Genomic DNA, 18807 nt, shown 5'->3' with positions numbered 1-18807 from the left:
TACAGGTAAGACAGAGATCTGTTATCACCCGCAGAAGCGCTAGGAAGAGTCGGCCTGGGGAGGAGCAAAACTAGTCTGGTCTCCAGCTATGGTCCCCAGACAGATCTTCAAAGCAAATGTCCTCAGAAATGCTGGAATATTTCAGAGCGTAATGTACCTAACTGCAATTGTGCAACCAGGCTCTGATTAATGCTGCCAAAGGCTCCTACATGAATCACCTGACAAGTTCCCTTTAAAAAGAATCTATCACCAGGATTTTACCACCTAATCTGAGAGCAACATAATGTAGAGACAGAGAATCTGATTCCAGTGATGTGTCACTTACTGTGCAGCTTGCTGTAGTTTTTTAAAAATCACAGTTTTATCAGCAGGAGATTATCACTAGAGGACTAGTAATCTGCTGTCATGTAGTCCAACCACGCCCCCACCACTGATTGGCAGTGTACACAGAAAGCCGCCAATCAGTGGGGGTTATACAGAGCTCAGCATTCAGAGAACTGGTATATCTGCAGCAGAGAAAACAGTGATTGTATCAAAACTGCAGCAAGCAGCCCAGTAAGTGACACATCAATGGAATCAGGGTCTCTGCCCCTACATTATGCTGCTCTCAGATGGGGACAGATTACCTATAAGGACCTGCATAACTCTCAAAGATTTACAGTGCTGGCCAAAAGTATTGGCACCCCTGCAATTCTGTCAGATAATATTCAGTTTCTTCCTGAAAATGATTGCAATCACAAATTATTTGGTATTATTATCTTCACTTAATTTGTCTTCAATGAAAAAACACAAAAGAGAATGAAGCAAAAATCAAATCATTGATCATTTCACACAAAACTCCAAAAAAGGGCCAGACAAAAGTATTGGCACCCTCAGCCTAATACTTGGTTGCACAACCTTTAGCCAAAATAACTGCGAACAATCGCTTCCGGTAACCATCAATGAGTTTCTTACAATGCTCTGCTGGAATTGTAGACCATTCTTCTTTGGCAAACTGCTCCAGGTCCCTGATATTTGAAGGGTGCCTTCTCCAAACTGCCATTTTGAGATCTCTCCACAGGTGTTCTATGGGATTCAGGTCTGGACTCATTGCTGGCCACCTTAGAAGTCTCCAGTGCTTTCTCTAAAACCATTTTATAGTGCTTTTGGAAGTGTGTTTTGGGTCATTGTCCTGTTGGAAGACCCATGACCTCTGAGGGAGACCCAGCTTTCTCACACTGGGCCCTACATTATGCTGCAAAATTTGTTGGTAGTCTTCAGACTTCATAATGCCATGCACACGGTCAAGCAGTCCAGTGCCAGAGGCAGCAAAGCAACCCCAAAACATCAGGGAACCTCCGCCATGTTTGACTGTAGGGACCGTGTTCTTTTCTTTGAATGCCTCTTTTTTTTTCCTGTACGTTGATGCTTTTTCCCAAAAAGCTCTACTTTTGTCTCATCTGACCAGAGAACATTCTTCCAAAACGTTTTAGGCTTTCTCAGGTAAGTTTTGGCAAACTCCAGCCTGACTTTTTTATGTCTCGGGGTAAGAAGTGGGGTCTTTCTGGGTATCCTACCATACAGTCCCTTTTCATTCAGACGTCGACAGCTAGTACGGGTTGACACTGTTGTACCCTCGGACTGCAGGGCAGCTTAAACTTCTTGATGACACTGCGCACGGAAGACACAGGAACATTCAGGTCTTTGGAGATGGACTTGTAGCCTTGAGATTGCTCATGCTTCCTCACAATTTGGTTTCTCAAGTCCTCAGACAGTTCTTTGGTCTTCTTTCTTTTCTCCATGCTCAATGTGGTACACACAAGGACACAGGATAGAGGTTGAGTCAACTTTAATCCATGTTAACTGGCTGCAAGTGTGATTTAGTTATTGCCAACACCTGTTAGGTGCCACAGGTAAGTTACAGGTGCTGTTAATTACACGAATTAGAGAAGCATCACATGATTTTTCAAACAGTGCCAATACTTTTGTCCACCCCCTTTTTTAGGTTTGGTGTGGAATTGTATCCAATTTGGCTTTAGGACAATTCTTTTTGTGTTTTTTCATTGAAGACAAATTAAATGAAGATAATAATACCAAAGAATTTGCGATTGCAATCATTTTCAGGAAGAAACTGAGTATTATCTGACAGAATTGCAGGGGTGCCAATACTTTTGGCCAGCACTGTATGTGGAACACAAGTCTATTTTTACACAAATCTGACGAATAAAGAACGGAATGGAATGGAGTAATTTCTTTAAAATTGTTTCTTTGCGCTGTTGACAGAAAAAGGGGCACGACTAGTTGCTACAACTAAAATGGGTTTGTCAAACATGTTCCTAGCATCCAGTCTCAGGTTACTTTTGTCTTCACCTTAAGCCTCATTCTGACCTTCGTTTTTTTCTATCATGTGAAGGAAATTGACCGATTTCCATCAGCGTTCTGGATCAGATTGTCGCCAGTGTTTGTCAGTGCGTCCGTTTTTTTACCATCAATGATATACCCAAAAAAAATAGTGCAAAGCTTCTCTTATCCATTACAATGCTAAAAACAGAGCTCACATGTATTGTACACGGATCCATTTAGATATGGGGGTCTCAGTGGTCGTACCCTCTCTGATCTAGAATTTATCAAGTATTCCCTGGATAAATAATACCTTCTTGTAACCGGAACACCCCTTTAATGTTCTAAGCATCAACATGTAGAGAAATAAAACCAATTATACTAAAATGCCCTTTAACGCCACCTACATCAGGAGCTTTGTATACTCCATACTGTAAATGAATGGACAGTGTTGTATTCCAAGTATCCATTCCCGATACAAAGAATTTCAGACCAATGTGAAATGTGAGCAGTGTGTCTAGAAATTCTTATCATTCCTGGCATTAAAACTCTCCGATTGCACGCCTATTACTAGGGTTATCTAGGGTAATCTAGTATTCTACGATGGACCCCAGAAAGCACCATACTTTACCCTTTTTTTTAAATTCGCATAGATACCGTGAGAAAAGGAAATGTTGCACGTAACAGGTATTCTCTTCTAGAAACAATGGACTCGTGAGGATGAATCGCAAGGACTCCTAATGCAAAGGATGGGGCAATACCGCATGTACATAGGAGGCTTTAATCAGGTTGTAATGTGATAAAGGTGTCCTGCTAGCTCTAATAAATACAGACAGAAAAAAAACTTTTTTTTAATTAAATTTTTGCCTTTTTTGAATCAGCCGTAACTTTATTTTTTCGGAGACATGACTTTATGAGGCTTTGGGACAAATTTAGGAAAAGGGGATTTTTGGGGAGATTGTTTTTTTTTTATTTTTTTTTATACAGTTCGCAATACTCACTAGATAACCTAAAAAAAAACAATAAGGTTATTACAGTCATGTAGATACCTATGTGTAGGTGTTTTTTACTTGTTTGCTTTTAATGTGTATCCAATAAAATATTTTTTTTATGAAATAATATTTTTTGTTGGGCGTGGATAATTACCTTTTTCGTTTTTTTTTTCCTTATTTTATATAGTTTATAGTTAGATAGCAAAGGGCGGTCACACTAAATATTGATTTGATTTAGATTTCTCTTTAGTTCATTCACTTTGCATTTTGCTAATGGATATAAAATATATATTATCATTTCTATTTTTGAAAGCATTCCTACTTTGCTGCAGTTTTTCCACAACTGACCCTGAAGCCTTAAAGGGGTGGTCCGGATTCCAAATTTATTGTCATCCTAAATCCCTATTTATTTAGTGCCATAATGTAAACTATTTTCTAATTTGCTTGAATTAAAAATTCCCTATCCTTCCCTAATTACACTATCTAACTACGTTTCTTTTTTTTAACCTATTTCCCTTTTGATGACACTTCGTTTGAGAATCGCAGTGGGGACAGATGCTGCAGTCACTGCCAAAGCCCTTCCCTGGAACGAAGTGTACTGTGCGATGTGCACAATGACAGTGCGCTCTCTCGCCGGCTCAGATCAGCAGTAATGAGCCAGCAACAGAGTGCACTGTCAGTGCACTGTGTCATAGTACCAGGCAGCAGAGAACAGCGCCACCCCCGCAAGTGACATATATTAGAAAATAGTTTAGATTATGGCATTAAGTAGATAGGATGAAAATGAATTTGGATTTCAGACCACCCCTTTAAAGAAGACCTGTTTTTGCTCTTATTTTATTCCTCCTGATGGTGAGTTCTCTCTAAAGTGGACTGAAAATATGACCCATAACATAACAATAGTTCTAAGAATTTTGTGTGATAGCTGGAGAGATTGATTTTTTATCACGGCGTAGGAGTTTTATGCTACACTGCAGTGTCCTGATGTACAGCGATTAAAGATTCATATATTGCATTTATGATTGTGATTTTATTCCGTCTTTTATGTTGTATTTTATTCAGAAATATTTCCAGTGGAAAAAAAAGATGTTTAATTCCAAGACAAGAAGGACAAAGACAAGATGCAGAAGAATAGCGCACTGCACAACCTATGACTGACTCTCACGGGAAGACACTGAGCTGTTCTGTACCATAAAACACAACAAAAAGTACCGTAAATAACCTCAAGTCAACTATCAAAGGTACGACATGGATATTCAGCTATGCTGGCATTCCAAACTGTGCACACCTTACAATTGTCCATCCACCAAACAGTATCTGCTATGTGCAATGGTAGATACACAACATTGTCTATACTGACCCGCAACAATGGAATTTCAGCATCACAATGTTGCAAAATATAGAAAACTAAAATCCAGAATAGAAACAGTCTCCTGATTTTTCAAAAAAGTTCCCGCAAATTCGATGATGTCCTGGGCCAAATAAAGGGGTGGGCTTTACATAAACCCTATCCACAAACTGATTGTTTTTGGCGTAGAATCGGGAGCGACTTGGAACAGAATTGGGACAAGGATAAAAGTCTTAAAATTGCCAACATCAATGATGGGAACTAGTATCTGTATTGGGGGAGGGCTCCTGTTATCAATATATACTGCTGAGAGTCATTATTGTTTTTAAGGCCTTTTTTTGGAGTAAAAATGGTTCCAGTAGTGGCCTCTTTATTTGCACATGTTCATTATTTAATTTGCACCTGTTTTTAAGCTAAAGTGGTTGTCTACCTTAGGAGACAATTTTTATGTACTTAAATGCCTCATTTTGGGGATAAAAGTAATTTTTGCAATTTGGTTTCAATAAAAGTCTTGTGCCGTTCGGCTTCTGCAGGCTCTTTATTTCCCGACATATTTAACTTTGATGTGGTCATAAATCAGTGGAGAGGAGCTTAGAAAAAGACAGAGGGAAAGGCCACATCCCCACTATCAGTATTTGGTCAGTATTCGGTCAGTATATTTTCTCAGGAGTGGGAGCCAATACCAGGTGAGGAACAATCAGAGAGAAGGTATAATAGAAACAAGTCACCAATTCTGCATTTATCACCCACTCCTGGTTTTGGCTCCCACTCCTGAGAAAAAATACTGATCGAATACTGACCAAATACTGATAGTGGGGCCGTGGCCTTACGATCACTCCCATTAGACCATCAGAATGATCTCACTGACAGAGAACCCATTAAATACATAGTAGAACACAAAAGGCCTAAAGAAGGTGAACATTTTTTAATGAAACCGAATTCCTAAAATGTTTTTTAGCCAAAAATACATGCACAGTCAGACAGCCGTATAAATTGGACCGAGATCAGACGGCAATTCTCGGACTGGCCAACAGCTCCCCCCAACCTGAGCTTGACAGCTTCATATATTTCTATGCAGCTGTCACACTTGGGTTGAGAGAGCTGCCGGCCAGTCCGAGCATTGCCTTCTGATCTTGGTCCGATTTATACAGCCATCTGACTGGGTCCTAAATAAGCAAAAAAATTGTCCCCAAAAGGTGGAAAACCCTTTATTTTTATCTATTTTTTTCTTTTTTGTCAATGTGGGTATAGTTTTAGTTATCCAGATGTTTTAACCTAATTCATCTTTTGCAACTTTTCAAAATGTTGCAAACGTTTTTGCTATATTGTAGTTCAGCACTCTACTGGAGTATAAAATTTGTCTAATTTTTTTTTTTTTGCACAGTGTGCGATTATAAAGCTTGTTGAAAATATTGTGCAATTTTTTATCTAAAAAAAAAAAAGCATCTGTGAATTTGTGCCAAATTATCCAAACACTTTGCAACCATTTTGATGAATTTGGCACAAAATCCAAAAAGAAAGAACAAAAAGAAAGATGACACAAAACAAAAAAATTACTTAAAGGGAACCTGATCCACAGACAGCATGTATCAGGCACTGGCTGCACAGTAAGGTATGGTTAACCTCTGAAACGCTTCTCCCCGCCCACTGCCAATGACTGACAGGTCTCTCCCTATACATACATGCAGGGAAAGACCTGTCATTCAAGGGGAGAAGTGGCCGGGACCGAACTTTCTGACTACTTTCCCGTGCAGCTCGGTCCTAGGTGACTTTTAAAGTATGTTTTTGCAGTATGTTTTTCCAAAGTGAAACATACATGTCTGACATTATACGGTTTCTGATACGTTGTCTGTGGATCCCTTTAAAAAATACACATATGAAGAATCAGGCCTTAATGTACAAAAAAGGCCAGTTTCACACATCCGTTCTTCTATGTCATTGAACACTTGTTCACTGTCATAATGGAGGAAATTCTGGCCTGACAGGTTCCCCTTCAAAGGGGTTATCGCAGGATATATCTTCAGGAGAGCACCACTCTTTTCTTTGCTCTATGTAGAAACAGGAAGTCTCTTGTCCCTGCATTTATCATTCCCCTCTTCAACTCCTGACCCAGCTACTCCCTCCTCCCCCGTCATAAAGTTTGCAGTGACTCATGAGTCATGCAGGAAAAATTGACCTCCTGTTTCTACATAAAGCTTAGAAGGAGTTAGCTAATTAGTCAGTTATTAATCACGTGATGTCATAGACCTAATGGAAAAGAGAAGAATTAGCTGGGTAAAAGGGCAAAATGAGCAATTGTAAGTGCACAGTGCTATCTAATATGATGACTGCAATATATTAAGAGGATGCAAATTTTGATGGAAGAAGGACGAGGAGTGCTTATTTAAGGTTGCTCCATCTGTTATAGTTCCTGTTTCCATATTTTCAAGCAGGAGAGGACAACCATTAGTGAAAAATACTGATATCTAGGAGGTCATTGACTGTTTGGGAGGAGATGTCCCGGACATTGAGTTTGCCTTCTAGTACAGCAGCTCAATATCATAGCCTGCAGCGGCACTGTGGATGCATGGTACATGGGCAATCCCTGTGCCCCAGACTTGATCCCTGTAGATCAATAAACTTCTGAGCACATACATCTCCTCTCTGATGGTTGTCCATGTCTGTGCTGATTATAGAACAGATCACATAATGCCACCTCAACCCAATTGTGCACATAACCTAATTGTGGGATTAAAAGCCTCATATCGCAATGGCCGGACAAAATAAGTTGAAGCTTCCCCAAACATAGTTATGATGTTTTAAGAGGTACTGCATCCTTATCTATGTGCATCGTAATAAACTTAGAGACTAAGTTAAACTATTAAATCGTCGATTTGCCATCAAAATTATTAAATTCCAAAATAGGATTATTAGCACAATTTACAAACTTTCTCCTGTCAATAAACCAATTAAACGAGAGCAATTTAAAAAAACTCAACACAACTAATATAATAAGTGAGTGCTATCTCCAAATTCAACACAAAAATGCCACTTTTGTTGACAACTGCAGTCTCCGAATTATTCAAGTCTTTAGTACTTAGTAGAGCCCCTCTGGCTGTTGTGACCTGCTGCAAATCTGTTGCATAGCCAGACACCACCGGCAATGTTATGAAAGAATCTTATCCTATTTCTCATGGGTAGTGGCCTCCAGTTCACTAACGTTCTTTGGATATCAAGAGAGAGGTCCAAAAAGTTCATTTCGTTAAACAAAAAGAAAATGACACAAAAAGAAAAAAAAAAGTCATCCTAGAAAAACAGCCGGAAGCAGATTTCACAGGTTCAAAGTTAAATGAGAATTGGTGACACTACCTAAACGTGACAGAAAGAGGGAGAAATAACCGGTTGCTACCAAATTCCAGAGGAGGCAGGTGACTCGAGTGACAGCAAAAGACCCATGCAAGATTTTGATGGAAGCAGGCACTGAGGTTTTAGCACAGTAAGACATATACTAAATACTGAAGGTCTCCATGCTTGAACTCCAAAATGTCACCTCTACTGACCTAAATGCGCAAGAAAAGTTATCTCCAATATGCTAAAAACCATATAAATAACCACTGGAGTTTTGGGATTTGTTCTGCAGAGGAATTAAATAAAATTGGAACTTTTCTGGCCTATGAGTCAGCGGTATGTCTGGAGGAAGAATGAAGCATATACTGAAAAGAACACCCAGCCTACAGTGAAGCATGGCAGTGACTCCGTGAAGCGTACAGAAAAGCATGGTGATGGTTCGTAGATGTTCTGGAGCTGCTTTGCTTCCTTTTGGACTGGTAACATGAAGTGTGTAGACGGTAACATGGATTCAATAAAGAGAATCAAAAATTGCAAGAGAAAACATTATAAAGAAGCTGAAGTTTGAGAGCAATTGAATGTTGTAATGCGACAATGATTTCCAGAATACCTCAAAGTCCTCCAAGGCTTGGCATTAAAAGAAGTCCTGGAAGATGCCAGAGTGGCCGCCATAGTTCCTGGACTAAACCTCCATAGAAAATCTTTAGTAGGACTTCAAACAGGCAGTTCCAGCACACAAACCCAAGAATATTAGTGACCATGAGGAATGAGATAAGATTCCTCAGGAACACTGCCAGAAGCTGGTATCTGGCATCACGTTTGCAGCAGGTCATAACAGCCAATGGGGCTCTACTAAGTAATAAAGACTCTTTTCATGAAGGGAATGAATAATTCTGAGATTGCAGTAGACAGTACTGGTTGCATTTTGTGATTAATTTGGAGACATCACTTCTTATTTTAGCTGTTGCGTTATTTAAATTGTTTTTGTTTCATTGGTTTATTTTAAAACAGCAACAAATTTGAAAATTTTACTAATAAACCTAATGAAAATGACCTTTATTCCTCTCGGGAGCCGGCGTCTTTCATCATACAGGGGTGCCAGCGTGGCTATAGTTACCACTCACAGCACTGTAACCGGCGGCTTCGAGCACGCCCCGGCACTTTGGCTGACAGCCGTCTCTTAAGTGCATCAGCGCAGAGCCAGCTGTCACTGAAAGCCGCCAGCTTCTGGGAGGAATAAAGTTAATTTTCTCCTGGGAGCCGCACTTTCAGTATGGTGGACCTTGCTAACGCTACTAACCTGCAGGTTATCCCTATATTTACAGGTTAATAGCGTTATCCAACGAGACTGGTTTCCTTTAAAGAGAACATTGATCAAAACTTCTGACACTTAAAAAGTTTTCTGAAAGTGCAGTTATTCTTTAAAGGAATTCTTTGCTCATAACTGGTACAATTATGCCATGGCCTATGGGACAGTGAATGCCGCAACGATTCCCTTTTTGGTTCACCCTTCGGTGCACTTTGCATGCCTGTGTCATGCGCCATCATCTCCGATCCTACACCAGCCATAACACAATGTAGCAGTTTTCACGAAAGTTTTCTGTTAGCTTCAATGTATTGATTTTTCCCCAAGTTATATTAGATGCAAAATGCAACGTTTTCTTTCCATGGAACAATTATTATCCTTTATTGTCCCTCATGGGATGTTCTCAGATAGTGCAATGATCATTGGAAGGACTAACACTAGAATTGTTGATAATAAGAACAACTGAAGTTTCCATAAAGGATGAGACTGGAATGTTCTCAATGCGCAGAACCAATCAATTAGTTGCACCACGTGAAGAACATCTAAATTTAGGACCATCTGTTTGACCAGTCCTAAGAAGACATACTGTTGCTTTATAGGGTCAAGCATCCTAGAAGGTGAGGGAAGGGCTCACGATACTTTCCTAATGAAACTGGTTGATTCTGGTCACATTGTCTTTGGGGGTTTCATCAAGAAGAGAGCAGCATGCAACAACATTTTTATTTTTCAGAGTGACGTAAATCAGGCTGGGACACCAACGGACCCTACTATAAATCGGCTTGGACTGTCGGTCAACAAGGTGCCACCTCTGATCATGGGCTGTGTGTGGTATTTGCAGTTTAGTTATATTGACTTTAACAGGGCTGAGTTGTAATTCCAGACACAACCCATGGTCAGAGGTGGTGCTGTTTCTGAAAGAAAACAGACATGTTTTTCTAGTCCTGGACATCCCCATTAATCTGAGGTTTAGGTTTTTGACAACTGCACACAGAATCGTGTAGGTACAGGTCGCCTGACTGTCAGTGGCAGCCCGAGGCTACAGAGCAAAGGTGGGCTCTTTATTTCTTCTACCTTTTCTCATTGCTAGAAGGAGGAGAAGATGAAAAACTATGCAGCTGTAACGTTACCCAAAGGTATATCCTGAGAATATGAGGGAGGCCCAGTAAAAATAAAAATGAAAATATATCAATGAGTAAAAAAAAAAATACTAGAACTACTACTGCTACCAATAATAATATTAAGTAAGAAATACAACACAACACCGTGTATGCGTAATCTTTGTCTTATGCTTAACTATCCAAAACTTAAAGGGGCTGTCCAGTGAAAACATGTTGACGCCTATCCGTTAGATAGGGGATAACATACTGATCGGCGGGGGTCCGACCGCTGAAAATGGGCAGAACAGGGAATTTAAATCCCCGTTACAAGATGGTGCAAGTCTGATGCCCTATTCATTGTCTATGTGACTGCCAGAAAAAGTAGAGTGCAGCGCTCGCTAGCCCCATGGGAGATGAATGGAGCAGTGGTCGGGCATGTGCCGCTCTATCCTTACAGGAATAAAAGCTCCACATTCTGCCAAAATGTGATAGGTAGATAGGTGATAACTTTTCACCAAACATCCGCCTCAACAAATGAAGCCGAGTCAAACTATTTTAGGGACAATACATAATTATAGTTCTTCCAATTGGAAAATGTAATTTATCTACTATTTATGTTCAGTGTGAGGCTAGGTGCAGACGACCGCAGATTCTCTCATCTGAGAGAATCGGGCACATTACTCTGGTCAGAGTTTGATCAGAGTGTGAGCATAGTGTCCTAAAATTCTCTTGGATGAGGAGAAGATGGAGAAAAAAAATTCTCCATCTTCTCCATTGTGTCATTCTCTAGAAATCGGACTGCACTCAGATGTCGAGTGCAGTGTGATAGTTTCCACGGACTCATTGACTTGCTTGGCTGAGTGTGATCCGAATATCGGATCAAACTCGGGCATGGAGCATTTCGTTCCTCAAACCATCTCAGTCCGAGGAAAAAATCTGACATGTGCACAGCCTCATAGAGCAACGTTAGTCCAATGGTGTGTCGGATCGCACTCGGACCGAAAATACTGTCATGTGCAGGAACACTAACCCTAACATTTCTAAAATAACTCTTTATTTTTCTCAACATTTTAGAGAATGAAAAAAAATCTCTGTCTCTCGGCAACAAAATGACTCACAAAAGCCCCAAAAAAAGTTACAGAAGTAAAACCGTACACATACTAATTATGGGAAAACCTTATCTTGTCATGAAATGACATAAAATGGAAATTGCCTCCAGATAGTGAGTGGTTAACCCAAACAATTAACACAACAGACCTTACCAGTCCTATTTTTGAGTGGTCACATTAGCACGTTAAGGGCTACATTTGCAAAACGAGTTCCAAAAGTTCCACCCAAAAATTAATGCAAAATAGAGGAGTGTTGGAAGCTGTCGGGTTACGAGTGGCGCTTCTGTGGTCGGTAGAGTTAGACGTCTGGTTGGTTACGCGTGGCGCTTCTGTGGTTGTTGCAGATTTGGACGTCTGGTTGGTTACAAGTGGTGCTTCTGTGGCCGGTGCAGAGTTAGACGCCTGGTTGTTACGACTGGCGCTTCTGTGGCCGGTGCAGAGTTAGACGTCTAGTTGCTACAACTGGCGTTTATGTGGTCGGTGCAGAGTTAGACGTCTGGTTGCTACAACTGGCGCTTCTGTGGCCGGTGCAGATTTAGATGTCTGGTTGGTTACGAGTGGTGCTTCTGTGGCCGGTGCAGATTTAGACGTCTGGTTGCTACAACTGGCGCTTCTGTGGCCGGTGCAGATTTAGATGTCTGGTTGGTTATGAGTGGCGCTTATGTCGTCGGTGCAGGTTTAGACGTCTGGTTGGTTACGAGTGGCTCTTCCGTGGTCAGTACGGAGTTAGACATCTGGTTGGTTACGAATGGCGCTTCTGTGGCCAGTGTAGATTTGGACGTCTGGTTGACCACTTTTTCGGCAGGTTGCTCTGTCTCTGCAGTAAAAAGTTGATGCAACTTTTGTCTTATTGTCACAGTTGTGTGTTGGTTGGTTGTATTCCATAAAAGCCACCAAAAAATGATACAGTTGCCTGAGAATAGACACTAGGGACTAGGGTGGATGAAAACGTTCAGTTCCCCCCATAAATCGATTTGGATAATGTGACTTTTAACAACATAACTTTTTTATTTTGTGGCAAGACCATCATGGATGACCAAGTCGGTTGACTTCTAATTAATGCCATACTGTAATAAAGAACTTTGATGACTTAGGCACTTATCATCACATCAATGAAGCCCCCAAGAAAGTGGCATCACGTCACCTGAATGGCACAACATAAGTCAGCGTCCCCCCCCCCCCCACACCATCCGGAGGGGTCAACCGGGGTTGTGCCGCATGCTGCTTGTTGGGAAGACGAGAGGTCACCGGTGTCACTGACAGATGCAGACCAAGGAAATAGCAAGAAAGCTGTAGGTTCAGTCGCACCTGACCTCTGTGACGCCCTGCGTCCCCTGTCGCCGGCTGTCAGTCATCTCCTTACCTGGTCTATAGGCAGTTGCACTGCATGGCTGAGGGGGAGCAGCACTGTGGAGCCCGTGGTACTTGTAGCCATGGCAATCCCTCCGATGAAAGATGATCAAGACGATGCTGAAGATGTTCACCTTGTAATCCACACGCTCCCAGGAGAAAACAAGGATCTTGACTGCCGCCAATCCTAACCACGATGGATCCACAAATGTGCATAAACGAACGCGGTTCCCCCAACTGGAGGCAATGAGCTGCCCACCCCTACAGTATTAAAAATGGACGAGAAGGGGGTGCAAGCCTAAAAAATAAAATAAAATATATAAAGTGCTGGCACTTGAGCTCACATTATGAATAACAGCAAAGCAGCAAGGACTCCAATGCAAACATCCAGCAGTCTCTCCAGGCACAGAAATGACAAAGCCACAGCCTCCTGCACCGCCTCCCACTGCTCAGTGCACTGAATGCAGAATTACAGGGAGGAGGGAGGGAGGGAAGGAGCAAACCCTCATGTATGGAAGCCCAGACAGCACATTCCTTCTTATTGTCATTCTGGAAATCACGGCTTCTTCCCCACTATCACCACAGCTTAGTGTCTCTGATACTATGCACAATGTGGCCGGCGGCGGGCATTTCCTTATTTTCTCTGTTTTATTTTTTATAGCTAAATAAAGAGTAGAAGGTTACACTGAGGTTTGCCCTGTGCGGGGTCACACGCATACTGGGCACCGAGTCATGTGATGGAATATTAAAGGGTTCTGCTTCTTTAACATTGATGGCCTATCCTTAGGTCTGAGGATCTGACTCTCGTCATCGCTGACAATTAGCCGTTTAAAGGGGCTGCGTCCCATTCATTGTTTACCAGGTACAGCTTCTGTCCCATTCACTAAGACGGAGCTGTGATGCCAGACGCAGCCACTACGAAAAGTATGGCGCTGTGCCTGGTAAACAATGACGGGGACACAGCACTGCAGCCCCCTCATATAGCTACTTGGCAGGGGTGCCTAGAGTCAGACCCCCGTCCATCTAATATGGATGGGGTCTGTCCTGAGGGACCATATTTTAGATCCGAGTGCGATCTGACAAAACATCGAATTTGCAGCCATCTTTGGCTGCGTGACCCTTGTCATGGTCAAAGTGTAGCCCCAGCCATAAAAAGGTTGTATCCTTTCAGAAAGCTTTTCCCTGTATGCACAGGTAATTGTAAAAAAAAAAAAAAAGTTGTGCTTTACTTACCCTCCCGGGGTCCAGAATCTCTGCCAGTGCCCCGATCTCTGTTGTTTGGCAGCAGTGGTGACGTCACGTTGAAATCACTGCAGCCGTTCACTGAGCTCAGTGGAGCTAAGTGGCTCATACCATCCGCGCAGTCAGGGCAGCGGAGCTCAGTGATTGACTGCAGTGATGTCAACGTGACGTCACCACTGCAGCCAAACAACAGAGACCGGGGGAGCAGCGGAGACTGAATGTGGACCACAGGAGGGTAAGTAAAGCGCAATGTGTTACTCAGCGCTGGACCCCAGGAGGGTAAGTAAAGCACAATGTGTTACTCAGCGCTGGACCCCGGGAGGGTAAGTAAAGCTAAATTTGCTACTCGCCGCTGGACCCCGGGCGGGTAAGTAAAGCGCAATTTGTTACTCAGCGCTGGACCCCGGAAGGGTAAGTAAAGCGCAATTTGTTACTCAGCGCTGGACCCCGGGAGGGTAAGTAAAGCGCAATTTGCTACTCAGCGCTGGACCCCGGGAGGGTGAGTAAAGCACAATTTGTTACTCAGCGCTGGACCCACAGGAGGGAAAGTAAAGCACAATTTGTTACTCAGTGCTGGACCACGGGAGGGTAAGTAAAGCACAATTTGTTACTCAGCACTAAAACCCCGGGAGGGTAAGTAAAGCACAATTTGTTACTCAGCACTGGACCCCGGGAGGGTAAGTAAAGCACAATGTGTTACTCAGCGCTGGACCCCGGGAGGGTAAGTAAAGCAAAATGTGTTACTCAGCGCTGGACTCCGGGAGGGTAAGTAAAGCACAATGTGTTACTCAGCGCTGGACCCCAGGAGGGTAAGTAAAGCACAATTTGCTACTCGGCGCTGGACCCCGGGAGGGTAAGTAAAGCACAATTTGTTACTCAGCGCTGGACCATGGTAGGGTAAGTAATGTGCAATTCGTTACTCAGTGCTGGACCCCGGGAGGGTAAGTAAAGTGACTCGCCCCCAGGGCCATGGGGTACTCGGCAGCCGGGCCTTATGGCTGCTTTTGGGGGATATCACGGTGGCTGGCCCAGTCCGTGACCCAGGGCGGTCAGTGCAAAAAGGGGATTGTTAGGGAAAGTTCGTGACGCCACCTGTGGTGCCTGGTGAGGATCACCAGCGCTGCGACAGTCCTCTGAGGCAGGTGTTAGGGCAGCTTGAGATATAACGGCTCCTCACAGGTGGAGCGGGCCTCAGGGCAGTGTAAATATCTGGAGGTTGCGCTGGGCGTTGTAGTGCAGGGAGAGAATTGGCGCCGGTGAAATAAAGGAGCGGAGGCAGCTCAGTGCAGTCATCCAAGATTTACTCACAGTTCTTAGACAAAATGGTCCAATTATGCTGATCAGACTCTTATCAGAGTGGCATCATTATTATTATTATTATTATTATTATTAATATTAATTATGTATTATTAGTATTAATTATTATTAATTATTTATTATTATAAATTATTATAATTATTATTAATATTATGCTTGCTTATATAGCACCATCATATTCCACAGACACATTATGGACACTGTCCCCATTAGGGCTCACAATCTAGATTCCCTATCAGTATGTATTTGGAGTGTGGGAGGAAACCAGAGAACCCAGAGGAAACCCACACAAACACGGGGAGAACATACAAACTCCTTGCAGATGTTGTCCTTGGTGGGATTTGAACCCAGGACCCCAGCATTGCAAATATAATACTTTTTATTTGTATAGCGCTAACATATTCTGCAGCACTTTACAATTAAGAAGCAACAGTGCGGCATCAGTTTTTCTCAGAAAGGGAGAGAAAACATTTTTTTCCACATTCTTCATTATGTCAGTCTATGAAAATCGCGACTGACATCCGAGCGTGGTCCAATCTTTTCCACAGACCCATAGATTTGCATTGCCGATTTTGATATGAAATTTGGATCAAATACGACATGTCACTGATTTGACCACTCGATCCGAAGAAAAAAATTGTCATTTGCATAGCCCCATAGAATAACATGGGTGCCAGTGCTATGTGTGACCACAGCTAGCACTCGTCCGATATAATCGGTAATGTACATGAGCCCTAACCTTGGTGGATTCAAGCTTTGAACCCATGCTGAAAATCAACAATGGGGCAGTGCTGAACTATCATACTGCCCCATAGGCCCATCATTGCTGAACAGAATGCACTTCCAGAAATTGTAGAAAACACCTCCCTCATGTTTTTTAACCATAGAAACAACTTCTCGAGTCACGGAAACAGAGTAGCTCATTGTCCTACACTGTTTCCCTAAATCCCATTCATTTACATAGGAGATACAGATACAGCTGAACTCGGTTACTTTTGGCTGATGCCATAGTCCCACCTCCAGTGGTCAGTGCCTGAAGAGTTATTCCAAACTCAGCCATGATTGGTTGAGATGAGCAGAACCCTTTAGGCCGGAGCTATACGTCGACTTTTGCCGCTACACAGTTGTCCGACAGTGACATATTCCCTTCTCATTGAGCTCATGTGTGCATGTGGGAGTGTTGGAAGGAATATCTGATGGCCGATGACTATTAAGGGGGCATTCCATCATCATGTACTGTACATTAATGGCATATATACAGGATAAGCCATAAATGTAATGTAGATGAGCCCATTCTCAAGATACTGTAGATGCAGACCCCATTGTTATAACATTAGGGTTATTGCATATCTTGTGTACATACCATAATGTACAGACCTTTCACCAGTCTGAGCACGATAAACAGGCTACATCATGGAATCGTTAATTTTTTTTAATTTCTCCTCTCTGTTGTGGAGATATTAGCTTGTAAAAAGTATGTTATATTGTATGTTATAGTTCAACTAGGCAATACCAGAGATTTGTTTCTGGGGGTGTGTACTTCTTCCCCTGCATGAGGCTGACCAATTATGAGCAGACAGCAACACACAGGGGAAAAAAGAACACACCCTCTTCTCCTCACGGATGTCTGCAGCTATTGTGCAGATACAGCAGCACTGAGTTATGTATCATTACAAACACTTATAGATCTTATCTCACGGCAGTCAGTGTGGGGGAATAGTGAGCGCTCACAACACTGTGTGATGAGATACACTGACGAGCAACAGGATAACAATGTTTTTAACTTTTGACTTTCAGGCTCCATATCTCACCAGCCACTACTGCTTTGAACGTGAGACTACCGTCATTTTATAGACGATCATCTTGGCTATCTCATACATAAATTTTACTTGCAACTATTTAGCATATGATTAGCTATGCAGATTCTTGTCATGTCACTGCATTGTTACTGTTTTGCTCCTGATGGTGGAAAAATCTTTTTCTTCCTGTATAGTACAAATTACAACCTGTTCTCACATTCCCTAATAGCTCAATGTGTTATTAGGCTGATTCTCAATTCTCAAGCAAAAGGTCACTGGCTTGAATCGAGGAGCTGCCATGAAGAAGATTTTCCCAAGAAAAGAGAAACAGCCTCATCCAGCTCATCGATAGCGGTCTCTCGGCCAAGAAAATTGCCAAATTGCATCATGTGAGTGCCATGACAATTGGAAGAATACGAAATGAAGTCCGTCCATCCAATCAAAAGCCAAGAAGAGGTGGACGTCCAGGCAAAATATAGGAGTCAACAAGTCCGTTCATCATAAGATCAGTTCTGGTGCGACAAACATGGCAGTGGAGGTGGCTCGTATGCGTCATAATAGTGACATCACAGATGTCCATGCAAGTGTAAGCAGGATACTGGGATGCAACACGCAGACAAGGACAAGGCAGAAGTAACCAACGTAACAGTTTATTTTCTTAACACAGATATAGAAATTTTGGATAGAAAGTAGATTCTATACAATATTGACAAAGTTGATATCAAACACAATATAAATCTTACAGCAGGGTTCCTCTTCCCTATCTAGCTAATTCCTATTAGCTGTAGCGTTCACATAGATAAGGGTCACTAAAGTGGTCTCACTCAAGTTACTGGCACTAATGGGGGTCACCGTTTTTTCCCGCTAGGCTGCAAGTCCTTCTTACAAAGTCAATTAAAGCTTTCTGGACCTTCCTCACACAGGCCGGTCCCCACCCAGTCTGCTGCACCGCCTCGGACCGAATCCTGTCATGCATTAGCATTGAAAGTAACCATCCTCTTGATCTTCAAGTCCATACTCGGCCTTTGGTGCTTGATCTGCGACTTTCGTCTGACAGGCCAGGAAGAATGAGGGCTGGGCCTCGGGTCTTGCCCTGCGTAGGCTGGATCACGGATCTTGACGGGCGCAGGGCTAGGCCTTAGATCTTGACAGGCGTAGTCTGGCTCACAGGTCTTAACTGTCGTCTGTGTCCTGCTCACTGACACGTGACGCCCCTTAGCCAGTTCCTCTCAGCACACATCCTGCTGATCTCACTTATTGGCACCAAACTGCTTCCCGCCTTGTCACTCTGGTCTTTTATATTAGGGAGCTACGTCATAGATGTCACCTGACCAGGTGCTCCTTTTGAACCCACTCTTCCTGCAACACTTTCTCTTTCTTCTGGTTCCGCATGGTTCCATTTGAGCAGTAGGTGGCAGTCTCTGATCACAAGTGGTGCGCAATGCTTGGGAATCTCATCTTCCATTGTACGCTCTCTTACACAAGCACTGTACAACGCACGTTGCACAAGTCTGGAATGGTGGCCCGAAAAAAGGTGAAGAAGACTCGACTTCAATATAATCATAAGAAGTGTCGGCCCGAGTTTTCAAAAAAGTACGATA

At 42.6% G+C, this 18807-nt stretch overlaps 1 protein-coding gene across 2 annotated transcripts in view; it reads right to left on the bottom strand.

Annotated features, from left to right (window-relative positions):
- Positions 1–13323, bottom strand: part of MBOAT2 (membrane bound glycerophospholipid O-acyltransferase 2) — a 254036-nt gene extending 240713 nt beyond the window's left edge. For both annotated transcript variants that reach the window (XR_012318348.1, XM_073674185.1), the window contains exon 1: positions 12862–13323. Coding sequence is in view for 1 of the 2 variants with exons in the window: in XM_073674185.1 (XP_073530286.1) it covers positions 12862–12933 (72 nt within the window). In the remaining variant the exon portion in view is untranslated. The remainder of the gene's footprint in view (positions 1–12861) is intronic.
- Positions 13324–18807: the final 5484 nt, after the last annotated feature.

Source organism: Phyllobates terribilis, unplaced genomic scaffold, assembly GCF_046119375.1.
Source record: "Phyllobates terribilis strain yellow unplaced genomic scaffold, ASM4611937v1 Scaffold_3__8_contigs__length_932513732, whole genome shotgun sequence".
Lineage (NCBI taxonomy): Eukaryota > Metazoa > Chordata > Amphibia > Anura > Dendrobatidae > Phyllobates > Phyllobates terribilis.
This window is presented reverse-complemented; position numbering and strand designations above follow the sequence as displayed.